Below are 10762 nucleotides of genomic sequence, written 5' to 3'. Positions count from 1 at the left end.
GAATGGAGCAAACCACCGCAGCGACACCGGGGGCGGCGGCCTCGGCGCATGCGCCGCGTGGCTAGGCGGAGCGCGCCCTAGTAACGGCCGCCTCTCCGCGCTGCCCGCCCGCGCGGCGGGGACCCCCGGCCCGGGCCCGCAGCTTCGTCTCCTTCGGGGTCCCCGGCGGTAGCCCCGGGTGACCCTATGGAGAGGGGCCTGCGGAATGCCATAGTCTTCAATGCGTCCAAAGGGGAGACTTTCAGTCTCGCCAGCGGCTACAAATCCCTGCGCAAAAGGCTCCGCGGTAACTGGAAGATACAGAGGTGGGGGCGGCCTTCGGGGCGGCGCTGGGCAGCGTTTTTGTGGAGCGCTGGCGTGGAGAGGAGCCGCGTTTCTGTGGCCTGAGGGGCCAGCAGGGCCAGGGCAGTGCCCAGCCGCCTGTCCTCGCACTGGTGCGGCCGCACCACCAGCCCTGTGCGCATGATCGGGCCCCTCGCTGCGGGGGGGACAGGGGGGGCTGAGCGTGTCCAGGGACGGGCGGGGGCTGGGGCACAAGGCTGACGGGGGCGGCTGGGGGGGCTCAGCCTGGAGAGGAGGGGGCTCAGGGGGGAGCTGATCGCTCCCTACAACCACCTGAAAGGGGCTGTGGGCAGGGGGGTCGGTCTCTGCTCCCAGGTAACAAGCGACAGGACCAGAGGAAACAGCCTCCAGTTGCTCCAGGGGAGGCTTAGACTGGATCTGAGGAAAAACAACTTCACCAAAAGGGTGGCCAAGCACTGGCACAGGCTGCCCAGGGAGCTGGTGGAGCCCCCATCCCCCTAGCAGTGCCTGGGGACATGGGTCAGCGGTGGGCTTGGCAGTGCTGGGGTAACGGTTGGACTCAATGATCGTAAAGGCCTTTTTCAACCCAAAATGTTCTATGAATCCTTTATAGGCAGGTCGAAGGCACACTTAGTTTTCTTGGAGCTAGTGGAGAGGAGTCTTCCCTCAGCCTGCCCTGGCTGTGTGGATCCACCTCATCTTGGAGGGGGAGGCTGGCCACCCCTGAACGGAGAGGCTAGGCTACTGCACCCTCACCCCGTGCAGCCCCCGGGATGGGGGTCGTGGCACCTGCATCTGTAGAGATAGCCTGAAATTGGTGTGTGGTCCACACTGAATAACTCAGTAGTCTTTGCGAACTAAGATCTCTTTTGCATTGATTGCCCTCTGTGGATTAGCTGTAATTTCACTGTTGGATGCTATGCACCATTGTCTTCGGAGCTTCTAACTGTCTTATCAGTGGAAGAGATAAAGCATAAGTTACAAGGATGAAACTTCTTATACAGGTTTTTGAGTCTTAACATGATTCAGAGCTTGGGATAAAAAGAAAACAGCCCTTGTGCATGTGATGTTGCCTGTCTGTCCACTACAAAATGTGCCCAGAGAAAAAATAAGAAAAGACTGAGAGGAAGCTCATCAGCTGCGAAGTTTAATAGCAGCTATGACAATTTATAGCACTCCTGCATCTGCCATAGTACCTTGTTAGAGGGGCTACTATTTAGTGGGTTTAAATTTGTAAGGATTATTTTTGCTCAAGTTGGCAGCTTCAAACCCAGATAAAAGGATGCAATGCGATCCTTCTAATGTTGTGGTTCAGCTCTATATCCAAGAATAACATATATCATTATTAATCTGTTTGTAGCTTAAAAGATGAGATCACATCTGAGAAACTTTTTGGGGTAAAATTGTGGATTACAGCAGGGCCAAGAGAAAAGTTCAGTGCTGCTGAGGTAAGAAGTCAGTAATTGTTTGCAGATTTGTTATGTTTTAAGATTTGCTTAATGTGAAATAGAAAAGAACAACATAGACGACTTTGCAATAGTACTGCTTTAAATGAAGTTACACAAATTGGAATCTGAATGCTTTTGTCATAGGATCAAGTTAATTGTAAGCAGTCAATCATTTACCTTCCTTCATCTCAGTATAGCTTCTTGCAGTCTTGTGTGTAGCTTCCTTTACATGTATTTTTTTTAATTTTTGTTATCTTCTAGTTTTTGGTTCTGAAGAAATTCCTGGAGGATGGTGGAGCCATTCTGGTGATGCTAAGAGAAGGCGGAGAGTCCCGATACGGAACAAATATTAATTTTTTGTTAGAAGAATATGGGATCATTTTCAATAATGGTAATGAGGCTCACTGGTACCTTTTATTCATCCGTTTTCAAAAAAATCTGAAGAGCAGTTTTAGCCTTTGTAAATACAAGCCAAGCAGATCCCTCTCACCGAGTACCTTTTGGTCTAAGAGATTTTTTTTTCTTGAAATCTACATGTACATAATGTGATACTGGAGCACACTAAGGGCTTTCCATGGGCAGGGTGCCTTGATAACAGCTTAGCTATCTCCATTGCTTTGCTGTAGTTGTTAGTTTTGATGGTATTTACTAACAAAAATTAATTCTAGTGACATTTCTTGGTTAAAAAGCCTTTCATTTAAAACATTTTTCTATGCGTTTTAATGGATTGAATCACTTCATACTCACCCTGAATAAACAGTGGCACTTTTCTTTAGCAGACCAATAAAATGCCATTCATTAGGTTTTGTACTACAAATGTGAAAGAAACACAACAAACCATTTGTGTCTCAGTGTCCATAAAATATTTTTAGGGTCTTTGGTGGCATTTCTAGACTATGCCTTTTTTTGCATCAACAGTATCTGATTCATCATGTGTTTGGAAGATGTATAAAGAAAATTAGAATTTGTAAAACTTGATATGTATTCTCTTAACTGGATCATCCTTTTGCCTATTCCACTTTGCAGAAGATATGGAGATGTGCTTGTTTTTCGTGTTTTTATTTGGACTTGCAAATATATTCCTCTTCTAAATCTGTATGTCCAAAAGGAAATGGTAGCAAAGGCTGATTTGAATTCTTTTGGGAGCCACATGCTGGCTTTGCGGTGTTAGAACCAAGTACCCGAGGAATCCAAGAGCTAAACTCATTTTTCTTTGATACATCTAGCACACTGCTCAGCTAAGATGTAAATTTCTTTTTTTTTTTGTTCTGTCTTCAAGATGCTGTAGTACGAAATGTGTATTACAAGTACCACCACCCAAAAGAAGCACTGATCTCTGATGGAGTTTTGAATAGGTAAATATTTGGGGTATATAAGTCTTTACAGTAAACTCGTTATAATCTATATTGTTTTCGGTAAGTTTTGCTTTTCAACATCTTGTAGGGGAATCAGTGAAGCTGTAAGAAAAACAGTGCTTGAGACAACAGATGAAGATGGAAGTGAACATGACTCACAGTAAGTGTTTTCCTTTGAGGAAGCTGATGTGAAAATATTCAGAATAACTCAGAATTAGCAGGTTTGTAATCTAGCAGGAGTGTTCTGTGCTTGTGTTGAGGTTTTCTAATGTATTTCTTGTGTCAGTTTCTTGCCCCTCAAGGTTATATCTGGAAAGGAGAATCTCTTTAGTAGTACTTGATAACTGATGAAGGGGTAGGAGGTACAGTTTTGAAGAGAATTACTACTCTCCTGAACAGATCTCTTTTGCCCCTAGTCTGTGGATTTGAATTTTATTAAACTGTAAATATGAATAATCGCTAGATAGCGAGTGGTCTGGCTGCAGGCATGATCAGCCCTACATCTTTTAACAAGTCTTAATTCAAGATAACATTATCCAAATTATTGCAATTTTTAGTTTTCCATCCCTCTGTGCTGCAGAGGAGTGAAAAGGCATTTGGAGGAATACAGCTTTTCTGTGAATAAATATAAATGTTTGTATTCCTCCTTGCAGCTACTTTGTAGGCTAATAAATGACCACGTGGTTGATTACAAGGAAAAATGTTAAGAAATCTTACATAGTTTTGTTCCAGAATATATATTCATCTGTGAATTAAACATCCCTACCCTTCTCTCAGGTACAGCAACATGCAAACAGTGATTGTGAGTGTTCTTTGTTCTGTATTTAAGAGAAATTGTCAACCTGGAAAGACTGGTAGAAAGAGACCAAAATGTTGTTTTAATGATCTGAATGTGCAAAAGCATGCCTTTTGGCATTCCACCACCAGTGCACAAATACAGTTCACAGTTTAGGCAGACAAACTGAGTTTTATAAAAATGTCCAGCCCACCTGATACATGCAGGTACTTAGGGAGTTTCTGTATTTCCTGCAGAACTCTCACTTTCGTGTATCCTTTTGGTGCCACCCTGAATGTGATGAAACCAGCAGTGGCTATTCTGTCAACAGGATCTGTCTGCTTCCCGCTCAACAGGCCTGTTCTTGCTTTCTATCAGCATGAGGTATGATTCTGCATGTAAAAAAACATGCGTTCTCTTCCTACCCCACACCAAAAAAGAAAGAAAAGAAGGTGAAGAAATGGAAAGTAAGAGCAGAGGATGCTATCCAGTTATCCTGTTGTGGGTGAAGCATGTGGAATTCAGGTTAAAACCTCGTAAAACATGGGGTATGAAACATCAGAGATTTGTTAAACTGGAGCTGTTTGATGTATCTTCGAAACAGCAGTATTCATGGTTACATTACGCTAAGAGTTTCACAGTTGGTGCAGGGAATGTTAGAGGCTTTCTGGTTCTGTTGAGAACTTACTGTTTCTTATGTCAGTCCTTGTGGAAGGATTAAAGAGTACTCTTAGAGAAGAATTCCAAAGATGGTTCGTGAATGCATTTTCATGCATGTCTAATGTAGCTAAATCAAAATATAATAACCTACACGTTTTGCATTTCATCTTACAACTAATGGAATTACCAAACTCTTCTCTCATTAGCTGACATGGATATGTGCTATTGTGACATGTGTGCATGTCGCTGGCTTCTAGGCTTGTGTTCTGAACATTGAAGAATAGGTTCCAGAAAGTTAATAATGCATTCATTTAATTTAATTGATTTTTTACTTGATTGAAAAAGTGTTCTGCAAAAATAACCTAAGTGCAGCTATTGTTGATATTCTCTGGTGGGTTTTTTTCTTTGATTGCCAGCCAATTGTCTGTCTACTCTTATGAAATGCAGATCAGTATTTTTGATAAATTTATGAGCCTTGAAAGCATATATGCTTGAATGCTGCTATGCTCTTGTGAGCTTACCAAATGTGAAACTGCTTTTGTCACTATGTATTCCATAGTTTGCTGTTTCTTTAAATCACTTTGTAATTAGATGGCATTAACAATTGCCTCTCAAACTGTAATTTGGAAGGATATTTTGCTATATTCTTTGTTGATAGAGTCAAGGTGGAAAGATGGCAGCGCTGGGATCTTCCCATATGTTCAGTGATCAGTATCTAGATAAAGAAGAAAACGGTAAGATCATGGTAAGTTTTGTTTGTTTGCTTTTAAAAAAACCAAAACCCACAAAACACCTTAGTGGATCTTCACAGCACTTAGTAAGCAACGCGAACTTTGAGCATACATCTTAGAGCAAGACAGCTATGAAGCAGACTCAGTATGGAGATTCTAACCCATTAATAACATCCTGAGGAATTTGTTACAGCACAGCTAGCAAGAAGGAGTTTTAAAGATACGGTTTATTATTTATGATAGGACTCTGAAAAACTTCTCCTACTTCTGTTCACCACTTTGTTGTTATTAACATTTAAATATTAAGTATAGCGGGTTTTTTGTTTATTAATTTTTCTTAGTTTCTTGAGTGCTTGGTTATGGCTATGATTAATAATAAACCTTTGCATATATAGCTCCTGGTACCTGGAGACTGTAATGCACTTTCCAAGGCAGGGTATGTAACATTATGTGTAAGAAAGGGAGTTCCCTGCTGAGGTGTTTCTGAAAGTATGTACCTCATACAAAGATGCTTGTTGCCGTAATTCATTGCTTCCATATGTAAATACAAATCAAGTTGGCATTTTCTTCATAGATATTCTTTGATTTATTACCCATTTCCCCCTTTTTTTTCATGGTATGCTACTGAATAGATTTAATATGAATGTTTAAGTGTAATATAAGATTATTTGGACCCTCCTGAAGTTAATTAAGTTTTGCTCTTCTCCAGGATGTGCTTTTTCAGTGGCTCACAACATCAGATATCCATTTAAACCAGATGGATATGGAGGACCCTGAGGTAAGAGAGATCCATCACAAAGAGGAAAATAATAGCATGATCTAGCAGCACCAGTTTTTGCAAACTGTGTATTTAGCACAAAATGGTTAACAGCTAGATGGGTGCTGTTTATTTTTTCAGGGTCTCAGATTGAGTAGATAGATGGATTAGGCATGAAAAATAACAGTATTGTAGCTCTCAGACTTAGATTGCTATTCATTATCATATCATATCATTTAATTTGTGAAAGTCTCTTTCCAATTTGCTGATGTTTATGAGATCATTTGCTGCTCCAGTGTAATAACTTTGCACTTCGCTCTGAGCCCTCAGACAAGGGGAATGTGCATGAAGACAGATGTTTTGTATATGAGTAGGGATCAACCTGTGTATCAATTTTAGTTTTTTTAACTAGTGTATGCGAACGCTATTTCTATTTGGAAATATCATATGTGATAAAACTATATACTCTGTGTGCATAAAAAGAGCAACAGTCTTGCACAGTTGACTAGTAAGCAGTCTCTTAGAATTTTAAAGAATTAACAGAAATCCAGATACAACGTTCATGTGGCAAGTAGCTTTACAGCTAAAGAGAATAGTTTGCAGTTTACTAATCTAATAAGCTGTACTGCAAAGGGTCATACCTGTTAAAGAGTGGCATAATTATTTCTAGATGAGATTTTAGGTGAGATTTAAACCAAAAAGAGCCTATGTAAATGGGTTGGTCTTTTTAAATCATAGGTGTGCATAGCTCTGTGTGTGTCTATTCAGATTTCAGACTATACCATGCTCCCAGATACAGCTGCACTGTCTGAGCAACTGCGAGTCTGCCTGCAAGAAGGAGATGAGAACCCAAGAGACTTCACAAAGCTGTTTGATACATCCCTTTATCAGCTGGATACAACTGCCCTCCCTTCAGTTATCAAGTCAGCAGCTGTGATTTTTTTATTATTATTATTATTCATATATTCCATTTCGTATTCTGCATTTTCTCTTTGTGCTTAACTGTGTCTACTTAAGAGCAGAAGGAATTGTCTGTAGGCAGCATTCTGAATACGGACCTACCGGAAGATTGATTTGTACAGTGTGACAGTGACATTTTCTCTTCTTCTTGTCTTAGCTGTAGTTTCTGGCATTGGTTTTTTTCCTTTTTCGTGACTGCTGCTGATTCAGTGAACTGATACATTTAGTAGAACTCTCTGCAGTGATGTTGGGTACTTCCTGGAGTGATAACTGAGAGCCTGGTGGTTGTTTCACGTTTGAATTGCTTGGCCTTTACTGAAGGTGCATTTCATTCATCTTTGCATTTCCCAATAATTGTGTCTTGAGATTTATCTGCTGCTCAGTTTTACCAGTTTTGTATCGCTAGCAGCTTTGTCCCTAACTCATCTGTTACCCATATCATGTATGGACGTGTTGAATAGTGGCAGGCTTAACACAGATTCCATAAAATTCCCCTGTGTTGCAGACACTGTCTCTTCTTACTCTACATTTCTTGTTATTTTCAGTAGATGGGAATTCATAGTGAGATCTCCTTTCTGATCCCATAATAATTTTTTTAAATACCTTGTGCTTATGGACTTGCTGAAAAACCTTTCTGAAATCCCAAGTTTGCTCTTTTTGAACTCGATCACTTTTTCTTCAGGCATGTTCATCCCTTTAGAAGTTGCTTGAAGAATTAAGTGTGATTTCTTTCTTTTTTATCATCTTATATACCCAACTATTGTTATATTCTTCTCTGTCATAATTTAACTAATTTGCTTGCTGTAGAAATCAGTTATTACTGATATGTAGTTCTCTAGGGTCCTTCTAAAATTAGACATCCCTTTTTTTTTTTAGTGCTATGCCTGTGCATAATGTTGACCCTGGTGTCTTCATAAAAAGTCATCTCTATAGCTTGCAAGTAGAAATGGATGTTATATCATTTCTTCTCTCGTACTTTGTTGTCTTCTGTGCTGCAGAGCTTATGAACAGCTGAATGTGAAACATGAACCCCTCCAACTCATTCAGCCTCAATTTGAGACTCCACTACCTGTTCTCCAGCCAGCCGTGAGTGATCCCCTTGCTAATACAGCACATGGAGAACCCTTTTGTTTCATGTAAAACCTGTGTGTCATTTCCATAGTTCTTTAAAACAAAAAATCTCCACCAAAACCAACCAACCAAAACAAAACAACAAAAAGAGAAAAGTGAGAAATGCTGTAGTAATAGTTGATCACTTGGGAGTTGAATACATTGCAGCAACTATCTTTTAGGAAAGAGCACTTATTTACACTTCTGAATTTTATCAACAGAGCTTGAGAATGTATTATCTGGCACCATAGGAACGCCGTGTGTATGGAATCCTTCAGCTGAGTAGCTGCTCCCAGCCCTGTGAGGTGCTGGTTCAGCCTTTGCTGTGGAAACAGAATGTGGTATTTCAGAAAGCAGTGGGGGTGTAAGTAACATCCTGACTGCTGCCAGGGGAGGAGCCAGTCTGTCCCACCCCTCTTACATCTCCCACAGCCTCTGGGGAGGTAGAAGGTAGAATATTGGTCTTTTACCACAAGGGCTGGCCAAAATTTTACCAGCAGAGATTTGGGCTGGCAGGAACAGCATGAGCTATGGTGGTGTCAAACTTACTTTGAAAAGCAAGTATCTTTGAGTATCTTTGAGTTTTGCCATTGTGGCTCCATCCTTCTTTACCTTGGCCACTGAGGAAACGTTACTGGGATGCTTATTAGCTGCAGGGGTGCAACTGAAAGTACTTTTTCATGTGCTGCTTTTTTAAGAACACAAGTCCAACTTGTGGCATAAATGATGCCTGCATGAAAAAGAAAATACTTTTACTAGATTTGATGTGAATATGTTTCCAAGCTGAGCTGTTACAGTGAGCTTAATACCTCAGCTATCTCAACCATCACCTGGATCTCATGGAGCAAAACTGAAAACAAACTGTAAATGCAGTATGTCTAGTTGTGATGCTAGGTGATAGTTTTGGCATACTTGTGACTAAACTCTTTTGGAATATTCAGTTATTTTTACAAAATCTAAGTGGAATTTTTAAAAAGGTATACCTTTGTACTGTGGGCTGTGGAGTTGCATTTGACTTTATAAAAGGTTTCTTTAAGTCCAACCTAAGTCCAAAGCTATCATCTTAAAGATCTGTAAAGTGTAAGAAAAATATGTGGCGATAAACCATGCTAATTCTTCTCTTCAAGGTTTTTCCACCTGCTTTCAGAGAATTGCCTCCTCCCCCTCTGGAGCTGTTTGACTTGGATGAAACTTTTTCCTCTGAGAAAGCTCGTCTTGCAGAGATCACAAATAAATGTAAGTAGAGCAGACTGATTGTTCACACATTTATATATAAAGTCCCAGTTTTTGGAGGAAAATTTTATTATATTTAGTTTTAAAAAATGGACTTCATTTATGAAAATCCACTGCTGTCGCCCTAGGCCAAGAAACTGGAAGGCCTTGGAAACTGATAACATGACATTATGTACCGTGAAATTTTGTTTTGTTTGTTAACATGACATTTTATTATGTTTCTACCTGTTGTTTCCTATATCGTGCGTAAGTTGCTCTATGCACTCTTGATTTATTTCACATCTTTTTGTGCTTTGAAGTTAAGTTGTTAAGTTTATTCTAAACACACTTCAAGTCTAAACAAGATGAGAAAGTACAAGCTGCAGGAATAGTTAGTCCACTGAACTTAGTTACAGGAGTCCCAGAATGCCAACAACAAATGGAGATTAAAGTTTTTGCCCAGCTGATATGGATATGTGTGATGTTCAACTGCCTTCTTCCCTGGGATGCTTGTTTAGGTACTGATGATGACCTGGAGTTTTACGTACGAAAATGCGGCGATATCCTAGGAGTAACAAGTAAACTCCCAAAGGAGAAGCAAGATGCCAAACATATCCTGGAGCACATCTTCTTCCAAGTGGTTGAATTTAAGAAACTGAATCAGGTATTTGTAATAAGAGAATTACAGGTGATTAGTTTAGTTTTATCAGCACTGAGGCTGATGTGTCTTTGTAGCAGCGACACTTGTCACAGGCAAGAGGTACAGTGATAAGTTAAGACATTTGTTGTACGTTGTTAGACCAGTGAAGTGTGATCCAGACCACCTATGACTGTTAATCTCTATAGAATGTGTAGTGCTCCATTTATTGTCTCATTATTTTAATTGGGGGGATTAATGTGTGCAAGTGTGGTTTTGGTAATTTCAGCTAAAGAGTTCATTAATGGTGCATTGAGTAAAAGCAGCGTGCCCTCTTGAATGTTCACAGTGCTCACTGATGCTACAATGTAGATGTGAAACCAGCATTGTTACTCGCAAGCAGTACTGTGCTGAAATAATTCTTCATAGTAAATTTGATATTTCAGAATCTGTTTGGAGCATTTTGGCAGATGAATTGATTCTGCTAATGAGTATTGTCTGTTTCTGAAATAGTGTAGTTAAGACAAAAATTGGACATTTTTACCCTATTGCTAAATTATTTTTTTTTTCCTTTTCCCGCCCCCTCCTCCCCTTACCTAAGGAACATGATACTGACACAAGTGAAGTTGGATTCCAGAATGGTAACTGAGACCTGGCTATTCTCAGTTTGAGACAGATGTTTTAATAAAAACATACTTTTCCATTTTTTTCAACCTCTGTGTTCAGTATATTGATTGGGACTGTCTCAGTAGTTCACTGAATGTTTGGATCATTTACATGTCATTTTGGATAATTAATGCTTTTGAGGAAGCGC

The 10762-nt window shown here is 40.2% G+C and overlaps 2 protein-coding genes across 4 annotated transcripts in view; one reads left to right on the top strand and one right to left on the bottom strand.

Annotated features, from left to right (window-relative positions):
- LOC308071079 (protein FAM83D-B-like) overlaps positions 1-10762 on the bottom strand; it is a 441583-nt gene that overhangs the window by 230262 nt on the left and 200559 nt on the right. The window lies entirely within an intron of this gene.
- Positions 46-10661, top strand: IFT52 (intraflagellar transport 52). Of its 3 annotated transcripts, XM_080405976.1 has the most exons (13): positions 46-305; positions 1664-1751; positions 2013-2142; positions 3031-3106; positions 3195-3266; positions 4139-4265; positions 5200-5286; positions 5982-6050; positions 6798-6952; positions 7988-8075; positions 9227-9335; positions 9830-9975; positions 10550-10661. In XM_080405976.1, the coding sequence occupies exons 1-13, from the start codon at positions 187-189 to the stop codon at positions 10595-10597; spliced, it is 1314 nt and encodes a 437-aa protein (XP_080262102.1). In that variant the 5' UTR covers positions 46-186; the 3' UTR covers positions 10598-10661. The 3 variants fall into 3 exon arrangements, with proteins under 3 accessions (XP_080262102.1, XP_080262103.1, XP_080262104.1); XM_080405977.1 differs by lacking the exon at positions 1664-1751 and having other exon boundaries at positions 168-305; XM_080405978.1 differs by lacking the exons at positions 46-305; positions 1664-1751; positions 2013-2142; positions 4139-4265 and having other exon boundaries at positions 3055-3106.

Source organism: Falco punctatus (genome assembly GCF_963210335.1).
Source record: "Falco punctatus genome assembly, chromosome: 10".
Taxonomy (NCBI): Eukaryota; Metazoa; Chordata; class Aves; order Falconiformes; family Falconidae; genus Falco; species Falco punctatus.
The sequence above is the reverse complement of the archived record's forward strand: the minus strand, read 5'-3'. Positions and strand labels throughout refer to the sequence as shown.

Coding starts and splice junctions, on each gene's coding strand:
- IFT52 (XM_080405976.1), top strand. CDS start 187: ATGGAGAGGGGCCTGCGGAATGCCATAGTCTTCAATGCGTCCAAAGGG. Junction 5,287..5,981: donor AAGAAAACGGTAAGATCATG/GTAAGTTTTGTT, acceptor GCTCTTCTCCAG/GATGTGCTTTTTCAGTGGCT. Junction 9,336..9,829: donor TGCAGAGATCACAAATAAAT/GTAAGTAGAGCA, acceptor ATGCTTGTTTAG/GTACTGATGATGACCTGGAG.